At 44.0% G+C, this 25,493-nt stretch overlaps 1 protein-coding gene across 1 annotated transcript in view; it reads right to left on the reverse strand.

Moving 5' to 3' along the window:
• The window catches only part of LOC311149531 (FYVE, RhoGEF and PH domain-containing protein 3-like), a gene marked incomplete at its 5' end in the record, with an annotated part of 43,383 nt that extends 18,239 nt beyond the window's left edge, over window positions 1–25,144 (reverse strand). The window contains 8 exons of the mRNA XM_084186710.1: window positions 1–53; window positions 10,667–10,803; window positions 11,231–11,320; window positions 17,461–18,109; window positions 18,393–18,594; window positions 21,114–21,278; window positions 23,307–23,388; window positions 25,109–25,144. Coding sequence (XP_084042836.1) covers window positions 1–53; window positions 10,667–10,803; window positions 11,231–11,320; window positions 17,461–18,109; window positions 18,393–18,594; window positions 21,114–21,278; window positions 23,307–23,388; window positions 25,109–25,144 — 1,414 coding nt within the window. The remainder of the gene's footprint in view (window positions 54–10,666; window positions 10,804–11,230; window positions 11,321–17,460; window positions 18,110–18,392; window positions 18,595–21,113; window positions 21,279–23,306; window positions 23,389–25,108) is intronic.
• Window positions 25,145–25,493: the final 349 nt, after the last annotated feature.

Raw genomic sequence — 25,493 nt, forward strand, 5'->3', positions numbered from 1 at the left:
TCATAAAGGGAGCCAGCTTCTGGAGGATGTCTCCTATACGCGGGTTTGAGTCCCTAACACACAGAAAACACACACACACGGCTTAAAACTAAGTCAACGCTCTAAACTCTTATGGTAGATTTTCATGTGTGTATGTACTCTGAACACATATGTTTGCAATGTACTCTGAAGTTTTTTTTTATGTTGATTTTTTTTGTTTATATATTTGTTTTTTTCCTGAAATTTTTTAGGGGGTAGATCAGCTTTAATATTGCAGATAGATTGTAACTTCCATCAATGTAATTGTCTGCATCACTTCCAATGTTTTTTTTTTGCAAATATATATATATATATATATATATATATATATATATACAGTGAGGGGAAAAAAGTATTTGATCCCCTGCTGATTTTGTACGTTTGCCCACCGACAAAGACAGGATCAGTCTATAAATGTAATGGTAGGTTTAATTGAACAGTGAGAGACAGAATAACAACAAAAAAATCCAGAAAAACGCATGTCAAAAATGTTATAAATTAATTTGCATTTTAATGAGGGAAATAAGTATTTGACCCCTCTGCAAAACATTACTTAGTACTTGGTGGCAAAACCCTTGTTGGCAATAACAGAGGTCAGACGTTTCTTGTAGTTTGCCACCAGGTTTACACACATCTCAGGAGGGATTTTGTTCCACTCCTCTTTGCAGATCTTCTCCAAGTCATTAAGGTTTCGAGGCTGACGTTTGGCAACTCGAACCTTCAGCTCCCTCCACAGATTTTCTATGGGATTAAGGTCTGGAGACTGGCTAGGCCACTCCAGGAACTTAATGTGCTTCTTCTTGAGCCACTCCTTTGTTGCCTTGGCCGTGTGTTTTGGGTCATTGTCATGCTGGAATACCCATCCACGACCCATTTTCAATGCCCTGGCTGAGGGAAGGACGTTCTCACCCAAGATTTGACGGTACATGGCCCCGTCTATCATCCCTTTGATGCGGTGAAGTTGTCCTGTCCCCTTAGCAGAAAAACACCCCCAAAGCATAATGTTTCCACCTCCATGTTTGACGGTGGGGATGGTGTTCTTGGGGTCATAGGCAGCATTCCTCCTCCTCCAAACACGGCGAGTTGAGTTGATGCCAAAGAGCTCGATTTTGGTCTCATCTGACCACAACACTTTCACCCAGTTCTCCTCTGAATCATTCAGATGTTCATTGGCAAACTTCAGATGGCCCTGTATATGTGCTTTCTTGAGCAGGGGGACCTTGCAGGCGCTGCAGGATTTCAGTCCTTCACAGCGTAGTGTGTTACCAATTGTTTTCTCGGTGACTATGGTCCCAGCTGCTTTGAGATCATTGACAAGATCCTCCCGTGTAGTTCTGGGCTGATTCCTCACCGTTCTCATGATCATTGCAACTCCATGAGGTGAGATCTTGCATGGAGCCCCAGGCCGAGGGAGATTGACAGTTATTTAGTGTTTCTTCCATTTGCGAATAATCGCACCAACTGTTGTCACCTCCTCACCAAGCTGCTTGGCGATGGTCTTGTAGCCATTCCAGCCTTGTGTAGGTCTACAATCTTGTCCCTGACATCCTTGGAGAGCTCTTTGGTCTTGGCCATGGTGGAGAGTTTGGAATCTGATTGATTGATTGCTTCTGTGGACAGGTGTCTTTTATACAGGTAACAAGCTGAGATTAGGAGCACTCCCTTTAAGAGTGTGCTCCTAATCTCAGCTCGTTACCTGTATAAAAGACACTTGGGAGCCAGAAATCTTTCTGATTGAGAGGGGGTCAAATACTTATTTCCCTCATTAAAATGCAAATCAATTTATAACATTTTTGACATGCGTTTTTTCTGGATTTCTTTGTTGTTATTCTGTCTCTCACTGTTCAAATAAACCTACCATTAAAATTATAGACTGATCATTTCTTTGTCAGTGGGCAAACGTACAAAATCAGCAGGGGATCAAATACTTTTTTCCCTCACTGTACATACATACATATATACACATACATATACATATCCTTTTTTAAAATATATTTCCCTTTATTACTTTCCAACCCCATCACCCCTTCCCTAATTAAACTAGTGAACAATAATGCTTAGGCCTCTACTTCCAGCTTATACATACTATATACATTTTATGGACACAGTCAATTTTACAATAATTCTATTTTGTTTGTCTTTACACCTGAACTTCCTCAACCTCTCCGATCATTTTCATGATGTCCATCCGGTTTGCTTCTATATGCCATATCTTTCTAACTGTGCTCTTTCACAAAACCTCTCAACCTATAACCTATATACTTATTATGGACACAGTATGCTTACATTATTAGTTATCTTGTTGTTATTAGTTGTTGTTAGTTGTTATTAGTCCCATCCTTCAACTCCATTCAACACCACCCATCTATCTCTTAACACCATCCATATTGGATTTGTATTTGCCATATATTTTTCAACTGTACTATGATGTTTTACAAAAGTTCTGAAAATATATATTTTTGGTAAAAGTATTATTATATTATTGATCGATTGACTATGACTTTTCAGATCACCCAGTAATGCTATCTGCAGGGTTAGCTCCAGGTAAATATTGCAATCCTTTAGCCATTCCTGGACCTGTGTCCAAAAACAAGCTACAAATGGACAGTACCAAAACAAATGATCTAATGATTCTGTCTCTTCGCAGCAAAATCTGCAGAGCTGGGAAGATTGTATCCCCCATATAAATAACATTATATTGGTAGCAAGAATTGTATATAATAATTAAAATGGAAAAATTCTAAGTTTTGAATCCGGCGTCGTTTTGCGTATCAGTTCATAAACACTACGCCATGGTCGTGATCGGTACGTCAAAAATCTCTTCCCAACTATTTTGCAATCTATATGGGACGGCTGTCAATCCTTTGTTCCTTAAATGAAACTGGTATACTTTTTTATTTATCACAGTTTTCTTTAACCAATTATGTTCTTTCAATTTTTGACTTTATGTTTTGTTTTACCCCATATGTAACTCTGTGTTGTTGTTTTTATCGCACTGCTTTGCTTTATCTTGGCCAGGTCGTAGTTGTAAATGAGAACTTGTTCTCAACTGGCTTACCTGGTTAAATAAAGGTGAAATAAATAAATAAATAAAAAATGCAAAGCCGACAGACAAGTTCCTTACTTTTTCCCCCTTCCACTTTCCTCTTCCATTTTTGCGGTAATGCTGCAATTATTTGGTTGTAATTTTGGGTAGAGCAGACATTTCCATATGTTTTTGTTAGCTGCATGTGAAACATAACTCCACCAGTCCTACCGGTGATATAAGTTACGAAGATGATACCTTTTTAAAACATTTGTCAAATAAAATAAGCTTTTTTATCAATTAGTATATTTTTGTTGCATTCTTTGTTCTGTCGTTTTCTGGAGGATTCAATTGAAATTGCAACCAACTTTCTATGGTTTGTTTTAGAAATAGTGATATTTGGGAGATGATTTCCTTTTCAAATAACTGAAAATGAGAGGTTGTAATCTGAATAAAGGGAAAAAGGCCATTCTTGAACATTGGGTGAGACAATCTTACTAATTTGCTAGAGAACCAGTTTGGATTTAAGTATAACTTTTGTATGACTGAAGCTTTTAGTGATAGGTCTAATGATTTAACATTTAATAATTTCTGTCCTCCGAATTCATATTCATTATATAAATAGGCCAGTTTAAGGTTTGGTATACCTCAACTGGTATGCCATCCAACCCTGGAGTTTTCCCGGACTTAAAGTCTTTAATTGCATCCAGAAGTTCCTCCTCTGTAATTTCACCTTCACATGAGTCTTTCTGTATGGCTGTTAATTTTACATTATCAATAGAAAAAAAATATCTACAATTAGCTTCAGGTAGAGGAGATGGAGGCGACTGAAACGAAAACATATGCTTAAAGTACTTTGTTTCCTCCTTCAAAATATCATTTGGTGAATCATGGGTGACATTTGTAACCAGTTTCAGTAAATTATTTTTGGTAGCATTCCTATGTTGAAGATGAAAAAATTATTTGATGCATTTTTCCCCATATTCCATCCAGTTTGCTTTATTTTTATAATATATTACACTTGATCTTTCTTGAATAAGTTTCTCCATTTCTTTTTGTTTTTCCTCTAATTTATTCTGAGCCTCTATGTTACAGTTTTTATTGCTATCTATCTGTTCTGTTAGACCTTCTATTTCCTTTGTTAGTATGGACTCTTTTGACTTAAATTGCTTTTGTTTTCGAGATGAGTACTGAATTGCATGGCCTCTAAAGGCACATTTAAAGGTGTCCCATTCAATAAGGGGATTTGCTGTACCTATGTTATGTCGGAAAAAATCAGTTATAAATTCCTCTGTCCTAGTTAAAAACAAGTTATCATCCAATAGGCTATGATTAAATGTCCCATATTCTCACCCACGTGGAAATTCAGTAAGAGTAATGTATATGCCAATTATATGATGGTCCGACCGCATTCTGTCCCCTATCAACACTTTATAAACTTTTGGTGCCAACGAGAATGACATAAGAAAGAAGTCAAGACGACTAGCTTGATTGAGTCTCCGCCATGTATATCTCACTAGATCCTGATAATGAAACCTCCATATATCTACTAGTTCTAATGTAGCCATGACATTCACGATTTCCTTAAGAGTATGAGGGTGATTGTTTTGTAGTGTGATTTCCTTTACGGTCCATTGAGCTATTTAAAACGGTATTATAATCTCCCACCATAATAATATAGTCTTGAATTGCTTGCAGGGTTGATCATTTATTATATATATTGTCAAAGAAGTGTGGATCATCATTATTTGGTCCGTCTACCTTGCGTATCTGTTTGGACAATTTTCACACACAAAAAAGCATAACATTAATCTAAAATTGACCCTAGAAATAGCATTGTTGGGAGATCTGGAGAGACCTGGTCAGTCAATTACTAATATACTAATACTCTTAGTAAAAATTATTTATCTTCAACTCGCAATCTGTGGATTGTATTCGATTAGATAGATGGGCTGAGGGAAGCTGATGGTTGGGATGTGGAATTGGAGACAAGTGGGAGTGGAGTTGCTGGGCGGGGGATAGAATGACAGTCAAAGATAAAAGTACAAAAATAAAGTCAAAATAAAACATAACAAAAAATAAGTTTGAATGACACTGAGGGGCAACGTTCTTACATCTAATGCTTGTTTGCCTGAGGCTGATGCCGCGCAGGTGTTTGAACACATACATATACACACACTCTCATTCAAACGTGCACATACACGGACACACACACATAATAATAATAATAATAATAATAAATAATATTATTATTATTATCACATACATGTAAACAGTGCCATACATGCACTCAAATGTATTCAGTTGGCTTTTTGTTCTGAATTTTGTTGTCCTTGATGTCTTTAGTTTTTTGCATTGTTGTTTTCTGTTTTCCTTTGTCTTTTATCTCTTTTGTTAATTTTGGGGATGTAAAAAAAAATGTTTTATTATTTAAAAAAATTCTCGGAGTGGACGGACTGTGGGGGGGGGGGGGGGGTGGTCTCGGATGGTTGAGGGGCAGCTCTCGGGGAACTGTGGGGAGGATCTTGGAGGGCTGGTGGCCTGGCGGTTGGGAGCTTGGGCTGGTGGCTGATAGGTCGCTGGTTCTGGTCCCCGTTTTTGACCTTGTGGGAGATCTGTCGACGTGCCCTTGAGCAGGGTGTTGATCTTGGTTGCTTCTGTGGGTCACTCTGGATAGAAGACTATTAGATGACTGAATGTAATGTAAATGTTGAGCGGCGTTACTGCAAGTATATTGTATGTCTTAATATTCAATAAAAAAATATATAAGAAATAAATACATGAAAACAACGGCTCAGCCGCGAAGTGGTAGGCCACACAGTGCTGAAGCGAGTAGCGTGTAAAAATCATCTGTCCTCAGGTTGCAACCCTCACTACCGAGTTCCAAACTGCCTCTGGAAGCAACGTCAGTACAGGAACTGTTCGTTGGGAGCTTCATGAAATGGGTTTCCATGGCCGAGAAGCTACACACAAGCCTAAGATCACCATGCGCAATGCCAAGCGTTGGCTGGAGTGGTGTAAAGCTCGCCGCCATTGGACTCTGGAGCAGTGGAAACACGTTCTCTGCAGTGATGAATCACGCTTCACCATCTGGCAGTCAGATGGACAAATCTAGGTTTGGTGGATGCCAGGAGAACACTACCTGCCCCAATGCATAGTGCCAACTGTAAAGTTTGGTGGAGGAGGAATAATGGTCTGGGGCTGTTTTTCATGATTCGGGCTAGGCCTCTTAGTTCCAGTGAAGGGAAATCTAAACGCTACAGCATACAATTACATTCTAGATGATTCTGTGCTTCCATCTTAATGGCAACACTTTGGGGAAGGCCCTTTCCTGTTTCAGCATGACAATGCCCCCTTGCACAAAGCAAGGTCCATACAGAAACGGTTTGTCGAGATCGGTGTGGAAGAACTTGACTGCCCTGCACAGAGCCCTGATCTCAACCCCATTGAACACCTTTTGGATTAATTGGAACACCGACTACGAGCCAGGCCTAATCACCCAACATCAGTGCCCGACCTCACTAATGCTCTTGTGGCTGAATGGAAGCAAGTCCCTGCAGCAATGTTCCAACATCTAGTGGAAAGCCTTCCCAAAAGAGTGGAGGCAGTTATAGCAGGAAAGGGGGGACCAACTCCATATTAATGCCCATGATTTTGGAATGAGATGTTCGATGAGCAGGTGTCCACATACTTTTAGACCTTACAGTGAAATGCTTACTTACAAGCCCTTAACCAACAATGCAGTTTTAAGAATAAATACCCCCCCAAAAAACACAAAAAAATTATACAAAATAAAATTAACAAGTAATTAAAGAGCAGCAGTAAAAATAACAAGAGCGAGGCGGTAATTGAGGTAATATGTACATGTAGGTAGAGTTATTAAAGTGACTATGCATAGATCATAAACAGAGAGTAGCAGCAGTGTAAAAGAGGGGAGGGCAATGCAAATAGTCTGGGTAGCCATTTGACTAGATGTTCAGGAGCCTTATGGGTTGGGGGTAGAAGCTGTTTAGAAGCCTCTTGGACCTAGACTTGGCGCTCTGGTACCGCTTGCCGTGCGGTAGCAGAGAGAACAGTCTATGACTAGGGTGGCTGGAGTCTTTGACAATTTTTAGGGCCTTCCTCTGACACCGCCTGGTATAGAGGTCCTGGAAGGCAGGAAGCTTGGCCCCAGTGATGAACTGGGCCGCACGCACTACCCTCTGTAGTGCCTTGTGGTCGGAGGCCGAGCAGTTGCCATACCAGGCTGTGATGCAACCAGTCAGGATGCTCTCGATGGTGCAGCTGTATAACTTTTTAGGATCTGAGGACCCATGCCAAATCTTTTCAGTCATCTTTTCAGTCTCCTTAGGGGGAATAGGTTTTGTCGTGCCCTCTTCATGACTGTCTTGGTGTGCTTGGACCATGTTAGTTTGTTGATAATGTGGACACCAAGGAAATTGAAGCTCTCAACCTGCTCCACTACAGCCCCGTCGATGAGAATGGGGGCGTGCTCATCGTCTTCTTTTTCCTGTAGTCCACAATCATCTCCTTTGTCTTGATCACGTTGAGGGAGAGGTTGTTGTCCTGGCACCACACGGCCAGGTCTCTGACCTCCTCCCTATAGGCTGTCTCGTCGTTGTCTGTGATCAGGCCTACCACTGTTGTGTCATCGGCAAACTTAATGATGGTGTTGGAGTCATGCCTGGCGATGCAGTCATGAGTGAACAGGGAGTACAGGAGGGGACTGAGCACACACCCCTGTGGGGCCCCCGTGTTGAGGATCAGCGTGGCGGATGTGTTGTTACCTACCCTTACCACCTGGGGGTGGCCCGTCAGGAAGTCCAGGATCCAGTTGCAGAGGGAGGTGTTTAGTCCCAGGGTCCTTAGCTTAGTGATGAGCTTTGAGGGCAATATGGTGTTGAACACTGAGTTTAGTCAATGAATAGCATTCTCACATAGGTGTTCCTTTTGTCCAGGTGTTAAAGGGCAGTGTGGAGCGCAATAGAGATTGCATCATCTGTGGATCTGTTGGGGCGGTATGCAAACTGGAGTGGGTCTAGGGTTTCTGGGATAATGGTGTTGATGTGCGCCATGACCAGCCTTTCAAAGCACTTCATGGCTACAGACGTGAGTGCTACGGGTCGGTAGTCATTTAGGCAGGTTACCTTAGTGTTCTTGGGCACAGGGACTATGGTGGTCTGCTTGAAACATGTTGGTATTACAGACTCTGACAGGGAGAGGTTGGAAATGTCAGTGAAGACACTTGCCAGTTGGTCAGCGCATGCTCGGAGTACACGTCCTGGTAATCCGTCTGGCCCGTCGGCCTTGTGAATGTTGACCTGTTTAAAGGTCTTACTCACATCAGCTACGGAGAGCGTGATCACAGTTGTGCGGAACAGCTGATGCTCTCATGCATGCTTCAGTGTTACTTGCATCGAAGCGAGCATAGAAGTAATTTAGCTCGTCTGCTAGGCTTGTGTCACTGGGCAGCTCACGGCTGTGCTTCCCTTTGTAGTCTGTAATAGTTTGCAAGCCCTGCCACATCCGACGAGCGTCGGAGCCGGTGTAGTACGATTCGATCTTAGTCCTGTATTGACGCTTTGCCTGTTTAATGGTTCGTTGGAGGGCATAGCGGGATTTCTTATAAGCGTCCAGGTTAGAGTCCCGCTCCTTGAAAGCGGCAGCTCTACCCTTTAGCTCAGTGCGGATGTTGCCTGTAATCCATGGCTTCTGGTTGTGGTATGTATGTACAGTCACTGTGGGGACGACGTCATCGATGCACTTATTGATGAAGTCAGTGACTGATGTGGTGTACTCCTCAATGCCATTGGAAGAATCCCTGAACATATTCCAGTCTGTGCAAGCAAAACAGTCCTGTAGCTTAGCATCTGCTTCATCTGACCAATTTTTTATTGACCGAGTCACTGGTGCTTCCTGCTTTAGTTTTTGTTTGTAAGCAGGAATCAGGATAGAATTATGGTCAGATTTGCCAAATGGAGGGTGAGGGAGAGCTTTGTACGCATCTCTGTGTGTGGAGTAAAGGTGGTCTAGAGTTTTTTTCCCTTCATTGCCTATAACCGCGATCAATCTGCGTTGAGAGGGGCCATTTCTATGGTGTTTTAAAGGGAAAGACTCAGCAATACACAATGAAAACAGGAACAGAATGTCTTCGCAGATGGTGGATATTAAAATTCAGTCTGTTAGCTTTGTAAATAAATATATATTTAGTCAATATTTATACTGAACTAAAATATAAACGTAACATGCAACAATTTCAAAATGTTTTACTGAGGTACAGTTCATATAAGGAAATCAATTGAAATAAATCCATTAGGCCATAATCTATGGATTTCACATGGCTGGGCAGGGGCGCAGCCCTGGGTGGGCTTGGGAGGGCATAGGCCCACCCACTTGGGAGCCAGGTCCACCCACTGAGGAGCCAGGCTCAGCCAATCAGAATTAGTTTTTCCCCACAAAAGTATTTTATTACAGACAGAAATACTCCTCAGTATACTCCTTTTTTATTGTCCCAGCAATGTGTAATGATCATGCTGTTTAATCAGCTTTTTCATATGCCACACCTGTCAGGATGGATTATCTTGGCAAAGGAAAAATGCTCAGGGATGTAAACAAATGTGTGCGCAAAATTTGAGAGAAATACGCTTTTTGTGTGTATGGAAAATTTCTGGGATCTTTTATTTCAGCTCATGAAACATGTAACTAACACTTTACATGTTGTGTTTATATTTTTCTTCAGTATAGTTTTGTATTCAGCGAATTTCATTTAGAAAAAGACCATGTTTTCACAACCTGCAGCCACTAGTTAGCTTGTCAGTTGAGGTTCGAAGTTAGCGCCGTTCTGCCGCGGCGCAGCTCCACAGAGTTCTATAGAGCAGTGACCACTTGTTGATCATGCCTGTGATGACATTCCATTCACTGTAAACATGCTAAATTCTTAAGAGTAAATCGTCGGTAACATTTGAACCATATATGGTAGAGATATGGGGTTTGGACTTTAGTTTTTCTGATGGAATCTTCTATTGAATGGACATATTTGTATAAACCTTGAATGAATTAATAATTTTATGGGTGAACACCCTATATAATGTGTGCAGAATGCGACAGGTGGAATCCCTCTACATAATTTCTGCAGGACTCAATAATATCCAGACAGAGAGACTAGCATTGGCACACACACACTCTTGTGGTACATTTCCTCCCTGCAGATGAAGACAAGCGGATAAAGCACCCATTCTACCAGCCTGGCACACGCACTCGCACACGCACTCACACACACACACACACACACACACACCCCACACCTCCGCCCACAACCCAACACACCCCACTGCCCAGCAACAACCCCCCACTGCAACCCAGCTGTCAGAGTTCTGCGGCCAACACACACTGACTGCACACACACTCACTGCACACATTATCACTATCCAGTAATGAAGAGAGAGAGAGACAGAGAGATAGAGAGAGAGAGAGACAGACAGACAGAGAGATCTGAAACCTAACATCACATAACTGTTGTTTGTGGAAAACTAAGCATCCTACTGCACATGGAGTCTTACCACTGCTAATGCTAATAGAATGTTATTGAAACCCTATTTGCGACATTGGCCCTGGTCTCCTCACCATTCTCCAGTGATGCGTGTCTTGAGCTCAGGGAGCAGGAACTTGTGGTGGAAGCAGTAGATGGAAGAGATGTTGGAGAAGATCCCTGTTATCACGTCCTGAGGGATTCCAGCTTCTGTCAGCTTAGTGCAAAATACCTACAGACAACAGGAGAGTAATGGTAGAAAAGATTAAGATATTAAACACACAGAAACTTTACTTACTACATTACTATAAATGATAAAACAAACCATGGGCTCTTTGAGCTAATATTATTTTACAGAGGGATGTGTATGATGGTTTGTTCTCGACAACACCAGGTCCATGACCTTTCACCTTCCTGTCAGTCAACCAACCACGGGGCTGTGTGAACCTGCATTTCCATGGCAACCGGTACCACCGTGAAGGAGCAGAAGCTTGACAAAAACAGGAAGCAGCTCCGAGATTAGCCTAATGTCTGTACCCATACACTCTGTAGTCATGTACTTGAATGTCACCCTCAACAACAAATAATAAAAACTTCTCTCTACTATGATAGGAAGACCAGCGGTGTATCTCACAACCCATATGTGTGTGTGTGTGTACCTGGTCCAGGAGGTTGAGTCTCTTGACGTAGGCCTCCTCAGTGTGAAGGAGCTCTCTGGCGATGTTCAGTAACCTCTGGGTCTCTGAGCACTGAGAGAGAGAAGAGGACACACACAGTCAGACACACCAAACTATACCAAACCTATAGAATACACTCAACTACACAAACCTACACTAGACCTCTATCATACACTACACATATGCCTCTGAGCCTATGACCTTTGAGAGAGAATATCAGCAACATTAACTCAAAACACATTTGTGTTTAGGCCTGTTGGTGAAAGCAATGAAACTCTAACCAGTAATAACATGCAAAGATAAAAGTGGTCTGAAATGGGGATATCCGCTGGCGCTCTTTTCATCTCAGTTGTTGATTGAAACTGGGCCAACCTCATAATGTGTCAGTGTATGTTGCAATGTTAAATTTGTCACAGTTTTTTGTATTTAGTCTAGTCTTAGCCATTTTGACTAAAATATAGTCTTACTCACATTTTTGTCATTTGAATAATGATTTAGTCTAGTTATTGTCAAAATGACGAAAACAGTGGGCCATTTCAGTCAACTAAACGCCCTTTCATTTTAGTAATATTTTCGTCACATCACATTTTCGTCACATTTTTATTCTCTTCCCAACAGCAGAAATATGTCAAACATACTGTATATAAGAATATATAAGAATTATCTGTCCTTGTAAATTCCTAATTCAGCCTACATACTGTAGATATTGCACATTACATACAAAACAGACAGACACGCGAGAGAGCGAGAGCAGCGCAATCACCAGATGGTGCCGCAAAGTTTTGGCAAAGTAGTATGGGTTGCACCTCTGTCACTCGGTCGCGTCATTGCTATTGTTATCAATGTTCCACAGACGCCGCAGCCACATTGTTGCAAAATGTTATCGAACGTTGCAGATAGAAATTCTATGAATAGAGCCAACGTTATTCCTTATTCAACATGTCAGAGAGGCATGTTTGTTCTACATATCATATTTCTATCTGAACGTTCCAAAATGTGGCGTCCTGCTGAACGCGCACCAGGTTGTTAGCTATAGCTGAGGTAACATGACTGAACAAGGTATAGCCTAAATAAATGGTTACTGTCCGGTCCCCAAGTAGCCTAGTTTTAGAACGGCCCACGATATGCTTTATGAATGTAAAATGCGGCCCGCCAATGCACGATAGAAAGAAAATAACGTAGTGCCGGTATTATGGGTCATATCTTTTGAACGGTAAGGGCTCGAATTTCTTTGAGGAAAATGGGGAGACTTGGCTATGTTGGCTACAGAACCTGGCTATGAAATCCAGTGGGGAAAGTGGGAGGGTTGAGCGAGACTACAATTTCAAAGACAGCCTCTCTGTACTCAAGGGAAAGAAAAATATAGCTAGACTGTTGTTTTACTATTAAACCCAATGCTGCTATTGTTTTTAATTTCGTAAAGCTGATTGTGGTTCTTAACCAGGGAAAAGGTAGCTAACTAGAAGACTGGTGGTGACTGGTTAGCTATGGGGAAGCAAGAGAGTCGCCTACGTGATGTGTATAATCGGAGGCGGAGCCGGAGCAGAGCCTGTCTGCCCACACGCATCGCTTGCTCCCCCACAGCTCACCAGCTGATGTAGGTGTGTGCCGGGTGTGGCCCGTCCTTCCCACTGCTGAACACAACTGTGCTGCGCATCTGTGCTGCTAATATCAATTGTGCTTATCACTGAAAAGCTCTCAATCTCTCCAAAAACTCTTGTCCAGTCCACTTAGTAGTCAGATTTTAGTCATCTTGTTTTAGTGAAATGAAATGAAAAATTATTTTCATTTAGTTGAAGTCTTTTCTGGGTCTATTTAGTCAGTTACAGTCTCATCAATTGCCACTGAAAAATTGGGAGTATTTTTGTTAACGAAATTAACACTGGCATGTTGCAGCAATCAGCTGGTTTACTGAGCACTGAGTTAGTCACCAATACTGTGTTTACTAGTGGAGCTGAGATGACATGTAAACCACTGCGGATGTGTATTCAGGTTCACTACTTCACAGGTTCTAGAACAGGGATTAACATAATGGGTGAAATTACTTTCCTGGACTGACAGTGACAGAGACCAGACCTCACAGAGTGAGGATGTACTACATTGTATTTTGCAACAGCTGTCTGGTACACACACACATGCACACACACAACCAGGAAATAGGAGGAAACTGTGAAACATACTGTACAGATACACTATATATACAAACGTATGTGGACATCCCTTCAAATTAGTGGATTCGGCTATTTCAGCCACACCCATTGCTGACAGGTGTATAAAATCTAGCACGCCGCCATGCAATGTCCATAGTCAAACATTGGCAGTAGAATGGCCTTACTGAAGAGCTCAGTGACTTTCAACATGGCACCGTCATAGGATGCCACCTTTCCAACAAGTCAGTACGTCAAATTTCTGCCCTGCTAGAGCTGCCCCGGTCAACTGTAAGTGTTGTTATTGTGAAGTGGAAACTTCTAGTAGCAACAATGGCTCAGCCACGAAGTGGTAGGCCACACAAGCTCACAGAACGGGACCACAGAGTGCTGAAGCGCATAACGCATAAAAATTGTCTGTCCTCGGTTGCACTCACTACCGAGTTCCAAACTGCCTCTGGAAGCAATGTCAGCACAATAACTGTTTGTCGGGATCTTCATTAAATAGGTTTCCATGGCCGAGCAGCCGCACACAAGCCTAAGATCACCATGCGCAATGCCAAGCGTCGGCTGGAGTGGTGTAAAGCTCGTCGCCATTGGACTCTGGAGCAGTGGAAACGCGTTCTCTGGAGTGATGAATCACGCTTCACCATCTGGCAGTACGATGGACGAATCTGGGTTTGGCGGATGCCAGGAGAACGCTACCTGCCCCAATGCATAGTGCCAACTGTAAAGTTTGGTGGAGGAGGAATAATGGTCTGGGGCTGTTTTTCATGGTTCGGGCTAGGCCCCTTAGTTCCAGTGAAGTGGAAACTATATTATAACCGCGATCGATAAAAGACAGTACTGTGCAGCCGTCTTCATCGACCTGGCCAAGGCTTTCGACTCTGTCAATCACCGCATTCTTATTGGCAGACTAAATAGCCTTGGTTTCTCAAATGACTGCCTCGCCTGGTTCACCAACAACTTCTCAGATAGAGTTCAATGTGTCAAATCAGAGGGCTTGTTGTCTGGACCTATGGCAGTCTCTATGGGGTTGCCACAGGGTTCAATTCTCGGGCCGACTCTATTCTCTGTGTATATCAATGATGTCGCTCTTGCTGCTGGTGACTCTCAGATCCACCTCTACGCAGACGACACCATTTTGTATACATCTGGCCCTTCATTGGACACTGTGTAAACAAACCTCCAAACGAGCTTCAATGCCATACAACACTCATTCCGTAGCCTCCAACTGCTCTTAAACGCTAGTAAAACTAAATGCATGCTTTTCAATCGAACGCTGCTTGCACCCGCCTGCCCGACTAGAATCACTACTCTCGGCGGGTCTGACTTAGAATATGTGGACAACTACAAATACCTAGGTGTCTGGTTAGACCGTAAACTCTCCTTCCAGACTCACATTAAGCATCTCCAATCCAAAGTTAAATCTAGAATCGGCTTCCTATTTCGCAACAAAGCCTCCTTCACTCATGCTGCCAAACATGCCCTCGTAAAACTGACTATCCTACCGATCCTTGACTTAGGCGATGTCATTTACAAAAAAGCCTCCAACACTCTACTCAGCAAATTGGATGTAGTCTATCACAGTGCCATCCGTTTTGTTACCAAAGCCCCATATACTACCCACCATTGTGACCTGTACACTCTCGTTGGCTGGCCCTCACTAAATATTCGTCGCCAAACCCACTGGCTCCAGGCCATCTATAAATCACTGCTAGGCAAATCCCCGCCTTATCTTAGCTCATTGGTCACCATAGCAACACCCACCCGTAGTATGCGCTCCATTAGGTATATCTCACTGGTCATCCCCAAAGCCAACACCTCCTTTGGCCGCCATTCCTTCCAGTTCTCTGCTGCTAATGACTGGAACGAACTGCAAAAATCTCTGAAGCTGGAGACTCTTATCTCCCTAACTAACTTTAAGTATCAGTTGTCAGAGCAGCTTACTGATCACTGCACCTGTACACAGCCCATCTGTAATTAGCCCACCCAACTACCTCATCCCCATATTGTTATTTATTTTGCTAATTTGCACCCCAGTATCTCTATTTGCACATCTTCTTCTGCACATCTATCACTCCAGTGTTAATACTAAATTGTAATTATTTTGCACTATGGCCTATTTATTGCCTTACCTCCATAACTTACTACATTTGCACACACTGTATATAGATTTTCTATTGTGTTATTGACTGTATGTTTTGTTTTATCCCATGTGTAACTCTGTGTTGTTGTTGTTTTTATCGCACAGCTTTGCTTTATCTTGGCCAGGTCGCAGTTGTAAATGAGAACTTGTTCTCAACTGGCTTACCTGGTTAAATAAAGGTGAAATAAAAATAAAATAAAAAGTGAAATCTTAACGCTACAGCATACAATGACATTTTAGACGATTCTGTACTTCCAACTTTGTGGCAACAGTGTGGAGAAGGTCCTTTCCTGCTTCAGCATGACAATGCCCCCGTGCACAAAGCAAGGTCCATACAGAAATGGTTTGTCGAGGTCGGTGTGGAAGAACTTGACTGGCCTGCACAGAGCCCTGACCTCAACCCCATCCAACAACTTTAGGATGAATTGGAACGCCGACTGCGAGCCAGGCCTAATCGCCCAACATCAGTGCCCGACCTCACTAATGCTCTTGTGGCTGAATGGAAGCAAGTCCCCGCAGCAATGTTCCAACATCTAGTGGAAAGCCTTCCCAGAAGAGTGGATGCTGTTATAGCAGCAAAGGGGCGACCAACTCCATATTGCTGCCCATGATTTTGGAATGAAATGTTCGACGAGCAGGTGTCCACATACTTTTGGTCATGTAGTGTATGTTCACAAACAAGCACACACTCACTCATGACACGCACACATGGACACACTCAGTCACAAACACAAACAATACCCTGCAGGTAAAATATCTCATCTATTTCTGTAGCAGAGGATGCTGAAGACTGAAAGTACACGTCTTTATTTTCCTGTCGCAATGTGCGTCAACACAACCCACATCCTCTGCGACAGCAGTGTCATTAAAAAGCTATCAACATATCAGCTGTTAGTGTCAGAGAAGTGGCACTGTCCTCTCACACCCCTCCACACACACATCACACCCCTCCACACACACATTTCCTCTTAACAGTAATGCTGATATCAGGAAACATGGAGATCCCTTGCTCATGAGGCAAAGGGTGTGGGCTGTCACTACGGTGTGTGTGTGTGTGTGTGTGTGTGTGCACTATGCACGTGCAAGTGTCTGTGTAAGTGTGTGTGCTCACATGGGTGTGTTTGGGTGTGTTGGGCTGTGTCCCATCATAACAATGCTGAGGGGATAAAAACACAGTGCTGCTAACACCCATGATGACTGTACTGTACTGATGACACCCATGATGACTGTACTGTACTGATGACACCCATGATGACTGTACTGTACTGATGACACACAACAACTCTAGTTTCAGCTACCACTCACCCCCCCCCCCCCCCCCCCCCCAGACTCCCTCATTATCTTGCTGACTTGCTTTCTGTCTCTATATTTTTTCTCTACCTCCTTTTCTCTCTTTCTCTTTCCGTCTGATGTTTCTTGACCTTCCCCTCATCCTTTTATTTCAATAAATAGACAGTATTTTTCTGGCAGGGGGTTCATGTATACCAGACCGGTAGGATGTGAAGTTCTCTGTTGGAAGTGTCAGTATCACTCTCACACAGATCAATGGTGGGAAGTCAGAGGAAACAGCAGCTGAGCTGAGTGCAGGTTTCTGTCTGGTTCTGTATGTCCTCTAGCAGCAGTCACAAGCTCCTGTTACAGTCCTGGGCAGGTACTCATCCCCGCTACACCCCACAGCACATCTACTTTTAAATACCGCACAGACGCTTGTGACCACCACACACACACTGAAATAGTGTGCCCGTTTGTTTGTTTGTTTGTGTGTGTGTTTGTCTGTGTGTGTGTGCTGTATACAGGCCCACAGTTCCATAAAAAACACCAAAGATAGTTCACCCAGACAAGAATAGACGGACAGGATACGGTTACTGCCCTACGGACTGAGGAGACTGATAAGAATGTGTGTGTGTCTGACTCACCCTGTGTGTGTCTGTCTTCTCCCCTCCCTCAGTCTCTCCACTGCTGACCTCATCCAGGTCACTGTCCTCGTCCTGCGTGGAGTCACGCTTGTTGTCCTGGGTTATGCAGCAGGACATGCTAGTCTCCGTCTCCGTAATGCTGTCGTAGCGCTCTTCCTCATCGATGGCGTCCTCGTTGGGGAACACCTCCCCCTCCACTGCACACGATGGACTGTCAATCCCGCTGTCCCGGTTGGGAATCTTCCCGTTTAAGTTCTGCTCCAAGGAGCGAGAGTCCGGATTGTCCTGCAGCTCATGGGAAGAGCCTCTCTCCTCCCGCTCCGCGTCGTCAAGGCAACCAACTCCATCGCCGTGGGCGACGTCGAAGTGGTCCTCCCTAGAGTCCAGAGGAATGTCCTTGTGGCCGTCGATGCGGAATGAGGCCAGGCGTGAGAGTTCCATCAGCTCTGTGACCTCATCAGTCCGCTCCGAGACGATATGTGCAAGTTTGTCGGCGGAGGAGCGTTCCCCAGAGTCCTTTGCTCCTGCTGACCCTGAAGGGGCGTGTGCTGTGGGGTCAGGGGCAGAGGGCGGTGTAGTCTCAGACATGGCGTCCATACTCAGGCACAGGTGGAGCTGATTCTTCGGCGGGACGCCAAGAATCGGAACCCTGGGAAATAAAGAAGAAACGTGACTAAAAAACTAGGCACTTGTGCAATGAAACCTTTCTCACATTTCAGTCTTGGTTGGACTGAAAACCGTGACAGAGGGTAAGACAGACATTGAGTGTGTATTCCGTGACAGAGGGTAAGACAGACATTGAGTGTTTATTCCGTGCAAAACATTCATACTCATATAACAATACCCACATCATAAATCATCCAACTAAATATAATGATACAGGGTGAGAACACCTTGTGGAATCTCCTACACCCTGCAGTGCAGTAAAGTACCTGGACTTCTCGAACCTCTCGATGAGCAACCCCACGCTCTGGGCCTCTCTTTGAGGCTGTGTGGCCAGGCCAGGGGGGGTCTGGCTGGGCCGCGGTTTGGGCGAAGTTGGGGGGGCAGGCAACGGCCTGGAGGGGGCCGGGGGGATCCTCTTGGGCTTCTTGTCCTGTCCGAGGGCCAACAGGTGCGGGGGCTTAGGGGGCACTGCAGGTCCAGGTCCAGGAAGAGGGGGAAAGGAGGGAGGAAGAAGGAAAGAGAGAAAAAGACAGACGAGGTGAGGTCACTGGCGTAACCACGGAAACAGTTCTGTTTCAAGTGCTCCGGCGTGTTCCGAGTGAGAAAGCCTCCATTTCTGTATTCCAGACACCCTTGGCTGCTGCTGCTACCTATTCACAAAACCACAGTCCAAATTCCACCACAAAGCACAACATATAAATGCTAAACTCCAAGAGTAGGTCCTCGAACACAGCGCAGGAGAAGTTCTGATGCTGCTTCACAGAGCTAAGACAGCTTCCTGGTTTCAGAACAGGATGTGGAGATGACTGCTTGTAAGCCACTGTGGTTTCAAAGTCAGATAAAAAAAAAACTGAAGCACGCAGACAAAACAATGACAGGCCGAGAGCAGTCAAAAAACAGAATCGCAGAAATGGCCACCCACGCTATCAGAGGCTAACATGCTACTGTATAGCTAGCTACATACTGCAGCATGCATTTAGAGGACACTAGGTTATTTCTATATATTTTATGCAGGCCAGTCTTTGCTGTGTGCTTAGTATTGTATTAGGGCTGAATGAGGAAGCAGGTGTCTCTGCCAGTCTGTGTGTGTGGCTACAGCACAGCAGAGAAGTGCAGCCTAAAGTAATGCCTCAACAGGCAGATAGCAGAGCCAAGTTAACAAACATATCACCGACCATTTCGAATCCCACCGTACCTTCTCCGCTATGCAATCCGGTTTCCGAGCTGGTCATGGGTGCACCTCAGCCACGCTCAAGGTCCTAAACGATATTATAACCGCGATCGATAAAAGACAGTACTGTGCAGCCGTCTTCATCGACCTGGCCAAGGCTTTCGACTCTGTCAACCACCACATTCTTATTGGCAGACTAAATAGCCTTGTTTTCTCAAATGACTGCCTCGCCTGGTTCACCAACTACTTCTCAGATAGAGTTCAATGTGTCAAATCGGACGGCCTGTTGTCTGGACCTATGGCAGTCTCTATGGGGGTGCCACAGGGTTCAATTCTTGGGCCGACTCTTTTCTCTGTGTATATCAATGATGTCGCCCTTGCTGCTGGTGACTCTCAGATCCACCTCTACGCAGACGACACCATTTTGTATACATATGGCCCTTCATTGGACACTGTGTTAACAAACCTCCAAATGAGCTTCAATGCCATACAACACTCCTTCAGTAGCCTCCAACTGCTCTTAAACACTAGTAAAACTAAATGCATGCTCTTCAATCGAACGCTGCTGGCACCCGCCCACCCAACTAGAATCACTACTCTCGACGGGTCTGACCTAGAGTATGTGGACAACTACAAATACCTAGGTGTCTGGTTAGACTGTAAACTCTCCTTCCAGACTCACATTAAGCATCTCCAATCCAAAGTTAAATCTAGAATCGGCTTCCTATTTCGCAACAAAGCCTCCTTCACTCATGCTGCCCTCGTAAAACTGACTATCCTACCGATCCTTGACTTCGGCGATGTCATTTACAAAATAGCCTCCAACACTCTACTCAGAAAATTGGATGTAGTCTATCACAGTGCCATCCGTTTTGTCACCAAAGCCCCATATACTACCCACCACTGTGACCTGTACGCTCTTGTTGGCTAGTCCTCACTACATATTCGTCGCCAAACCCACTGGCTCCAGGCCATCTATAAATCACTGCTAGGCAAATCCCTGCCTTATCTTAGCTCATTGGTCACCATAGCAACACCCACCCGTAGTATGCGCTCCAGCAGGTATATCTCACTGGTCATCCCCAAAGCCAACACCTCCTTTGGCCGCCATTCCTTCCAGTTCTCTGCTGCCAATGACTGGAACGAATTGCAAAAATCTCTGAAGCTGGAGACTCTTATCTCCCTCACTAACTTTAAGCAGTTGTCAGAGCACCTTACCGATCTGTTTCCATCTGAAATTAGCCCACCCAACTACCTCATCCCCATATTGTTATTTATTTTGCTCTTTTGCACCCCAGTATCTCTATTTGCACATAATCTCTTGCACATCTATCATTCCAGTGTTAATACTAATTTATTGCCTTACCTCCATAACTTGCTACATTTGAACACACTGTATATATATTTTCTGTTGTATTTTTGACTTTATGTTTTGTTTTACCCCATATGTAACTCTGTGTTGTTGTTTTTATCACACTGCTTTGCTTTATCTTGGCCAGGTTGTAAATGAGAACTTGTTCTCAACTGGCTTACCTGGTTAAATAAAGGTGAAATAAAATAAAAAATAAAATAAAAATAGCATGAAGCTATTGTTGGATTAACAACAGTATTTTAGAGCCATTGATCTCTTTTTCTGACTGATGTGTTTGTGGGATAAATATGTGGGTGAAGGCTGACCTGACCACATAAAACTCTTAGTCATTGCCTAAGAAACCCAGGCTAATAACACTGCTGGATATTGTACCAACATGATAATGACATTATTGTAATAAACAACTAGTTATAGTGCTCAACGACAAATAAACCAACACTGTACCTTGAGGTTTCTGAGAGGTGGGTGTGGCGGTGGGCTGGGGGCAGGGCTTGACTGCAGGCCGACCGTGACATGATCTGGGAGGGGGCGGGGCTTTCTTTCCCAGCCGTGGGGAACACAGGAAGTCCACCGATCCACACTGGTACTGTAGAGAGGAGGGAGGGAGGTCTGAGGGAGAGAGAGGGAGATTATATATTAGGTTGACTGTTGAGTACATTACTTCCATTCACACAACATGCAGGAATGCAACCTGTTCTGAAGGAACACAGTTTTAGTTTGAGAACACCAAGAAAGTGACATAGGTGAGCCCAAAAACCCAGCAGCTTCAGCTCCATACAGCCCCAGTTTCAGTCAAAGGACACCTGAACGATGCAGCCCTATACAGGTCCAGACGCATTACACTTGAGTGGTGCAGTGTGGTGTGTAACTGTAACTGTAGGAGGTGAACAAACGACCTTCACCCCAATGCCTGTGTCGTCCTGCAGGGAGCAGGAAGAACTAGAGAGGAACCATAGAGGGAGCAGAGAGGGAACAGACAGGCCCAGCATCAATCCTGACACCAGGCCAGGGGAGAGAGAGGAGAGGCTTCCGCCTCAATGAGTCTACAGAGAGCACTCTGATAGGCCTGCCTATAGTTAATACATCTCTACATCCTGATCCTCCATCCTTTTAGACTGTCTGGGATGATAATGGCCTGTGTGTGTGTGTGTGTGTGTCTCACTTTCTTTCTGTATGTCTGTGATATCAGGCTGTGTGTTTAAGAAAGTTTGTGAGTGTGTGTGTGTGTGTTCCTTTATGAGCACATCATAACCCACTCAACAGAACTACAAACAGATACACTGTGGGACAATGAGGCCTTTAACAGCTAGCTAGTTACATCAGGGAGCTGTCTGTTGGTGATTCCAATCATGTGATGCCTATGGGGGCTTTTTGAAATCCAGTCAAGTGAATTGAAGTGTGGCCTTTTTAATGAGTGCTATTTTGTGCAATATGTTGGTATGTTCACATAATGTATTGTTTGTGTTGAGAGTGGGGGAAGTGTGTGTTTACTGTGTATATATGTGTGCTTGTGTATCCCTGTGCCTGTGTGTGTACTTATGTACGCCTGTGTGTGTGTGTGTGTCTGTTTGTGTGTGTGTGTGTGTGCGTGCGCCTCTGTGTTAGTGTCTAAGTACCGCTGTCTTTGTTCCTAGTGCCCTCATCACAGCCTGTGTTTAGCCTTGCTGTGTGTTATCAACGATAACCCTGTCAGTGTATTATGATAATCACTATATAAACTACCATCCACACTGCTCCTCTCTGCTCTCGTTCCTGCAGGCTTATGGACGGTATCTATTCACTCCACACGCATCTCCAAATGATTAGTTCAGAGATGGTAGTGAGACCCCTGAGGAGCTCTTCCATGTCTGATTTGGTGTTGTCCAGCCCAGCTCCAGGCTGCAGCTTTAGGCAGGCAGAGCTATGTGAGTCGGTAATGAATCCTGCTTCGCTGTCTGCCCTCATGAGGTCCTGCTGCAGGCTGGCTTTCCCACCATATGATATCTACCAGGCCTTTACCAAACCAAGTAGGGAGGGAGGGAAGAGAAAGAGAGAGAGAGAGAATGAGAGAGAGAGGAGAGGGAGATAAAAAGAGAGAGAGAGAGAGAGAGATACTGTTTGCATACAAAGCTTTTCACTTTTCACTTAAGCCATAAACAGTCTCTGTAATACACACAGCCAACAGCTACTGGGTCAATAAATGTACAGTAGATATTCATAAAATAGAGCCCAGTTCCCGCTCTCACTTTTACTACCGCTGCAACAGAAATCCATTTGCTAAACAGCAGACTGTACAGTATTGACTATACAGTCCACACAGCATCCAACATTATCATATAGATGAAAGCTGATTTCAGCCATTCACCAAAGAGAACTGACGACTTTGTAAAACATAATCTAGGATAATCTTTTCCTGTCCCCAATCCTAACCTTAACCATTATGGTGATGAAATCAGATCTGACCCTGCATCAGTGGTTAGGCGCAATATCTATCTACTCTGACATCCTTCAGCCAAACCCCTGACCAATGAGAAACACTCTGACCCTAGACACAGGTCAAGTCTTGGGAAAAACAAACAGTCTGTATCAGACAGACAGTAATGAGACCTACGGTTCCATAAGGGTCTGGGCCTATTGAAACGCCGTAGTCATGGTTACCTGAGTGAGAGTGAAACCTGGACTGCAGATCAAACATCTTAACGGTAAACAGGAACTTGACGACACAGAGGAACCACTTCCACTGAACACACTCTACACAACACTTGTAACTCTACACAACACTTATAACTTTACACAACACTCACAACTTTTCAATACACTCACAACTCTACACAACGCTAACAACTTTACACAACACTCACAACTTTTCAAAACACTCACAACTCTACACAACACTTATAACTCTACACAACACTCAAACTCTACACAACACTCACAACTCAACACTCCTCCCAACTCTACTCAACATTCCCAACTCTACTCGACACTCCTCCCAACTCTACTCAACACTCCTCCCAACTCTACTCAACACTTCTCCCAACTCTACTCAACACTCCTCCCAACTCTACTCAACACTTCTCCCAACTCTACTCAACACTCCTCCCAGCTCTACACAACACTCCCAACTCTACTCAACACTCCTCCCAACTCTACTCAACACTCCTCCCAACTCTACTCAACACTTCTCCCAACTCTACTCAACACTTCTCCCAACTCTACTCAACACTCCTCCCAGCTCTACACAACACTCCCAACTCTACTCAACACTCCTCCCAACTCTACTCAACACTCCTCCCAACTCTACTCAACACTTCTCCCAACTCTACTACATGTCTGTTACAATACTGAAAGCTCAAACGATTCCAAAGGTCTTCAAGACCAAAAAGTAATTCTGTTCATTTGAATGTTTGCCAAAGTAAAGAAAAGAAGGATAGAGAAACAATGGCCTAAAGCTGATAAACAGACAGACTGGGCTTATTTTGGGAATTTAACAGACAAGAAAAGACAAGAACAAGAAGGAAAAAGCTACCTTCTCATTGAATGTTCCACCTTTCCTCAGACACCAAATATCCAGTGAACCGTTTCAATGGGAAAATCCAACACACCTTCCTTGGTCAACAAAGTAAATCCTATTCTCCCGGTCTCCGGTTTGCCGGTCTGTGTTTGTGTATGTATGAGACCGAAAGCTCTCCGTGCCAGCTCCCAGCACACACACACACCCTGGAGCTCAGTAAAGTTCAGTCCTGCATAACACACACCTGTTGTCAGGTGTACTTTGTGCCCTAGTCTAACTGCACCTGCCAAACCTGCTCTACACGCCTGCCCCCGGGCCCAGCTGACATGTGTGTGTGTGTATGTATTGTTATGGCAACAGGAGGTCAACAGATTCCCTGATTATCTCTGTCTGTGAAACTGTACAGGGCAGGAACCAAGATGAAACACCACAACAATGACGCGCCACAGACTGCATGAACACTATAGGCTATGTCTCTGACACCTTATACATCCTGGTCCTGTTCAGTGGTAGAGTGGAATAGTTATGTGCACACACGCACGTGACAAATCACAGGATAATGACAAAACAGAACAAAGTAAACAACTAAAGGACAAACAGGCGCTAAACGATGTTCGACACAAACGGAGTCATCTAATTAATTTGCTTACAGATGGAGAGATGAGATTAACGTTCTGTAATTATGAGAATCAATCTAACAACATTTTAATAAACACACACGAGAGGATAGAAAAGTGGATTCATTAATTTCCTCTTCTGAGCTCCAATCACGATGTGGGACAGATAATTGGAACAATTTGCTTCCCAGCACAACCATCACCATGGTGCTCTGGGGAGCTGGGGGCTGCCAGGACGACCTGACTCAGAAGGCCACCTCATCGACGACCATACCCCATCATTATGGACAGACTAATAATTGTGTCTCCTAGGCGACCCATTGACTCACCTGCCCGTTCCCTGAGAGTGGAGATGGTGATGTCATCGCCACATACTCCAGTCAGAAGAGAACAGAACAGCACTAGAGAGAGCAGTAACCTGAAAGACAGTGTTACTGTTAGCACTAAGGCTGTGGTAAGGTAGTGCAAGTGTGTGTTCTTATACACAGAAGTATTCTGACACTGAGAAAGCGGATCTGGAAGCATAACGGTAGTGTTTGTGTGTGTCTGTGTATGTACATTCGTGCGTGTGTGCGCACACGTGCATGTGTGTCTGATGCAGGGTAAATAAAGCCCAGGAAGCACATGACCCTGTGCCAGAGGTGACACACTCATATGATCTATCTCTATGGGTGACATATTCAGATTCCATCAGACAAACAGCTATGAAATGAC

The sequence above is a fragment of the Coregonus lavaretus genome (genome assembly GCF_964263955.1).
Source record: "Coregonus lavaretus genome assembly, chromosome: 22".
NCBI lineage: Eukaryota > Metazoa > Chordata > Actinopteri > Salmoniformes > Salmonidae > Coregonus > Coregonus lavaretus.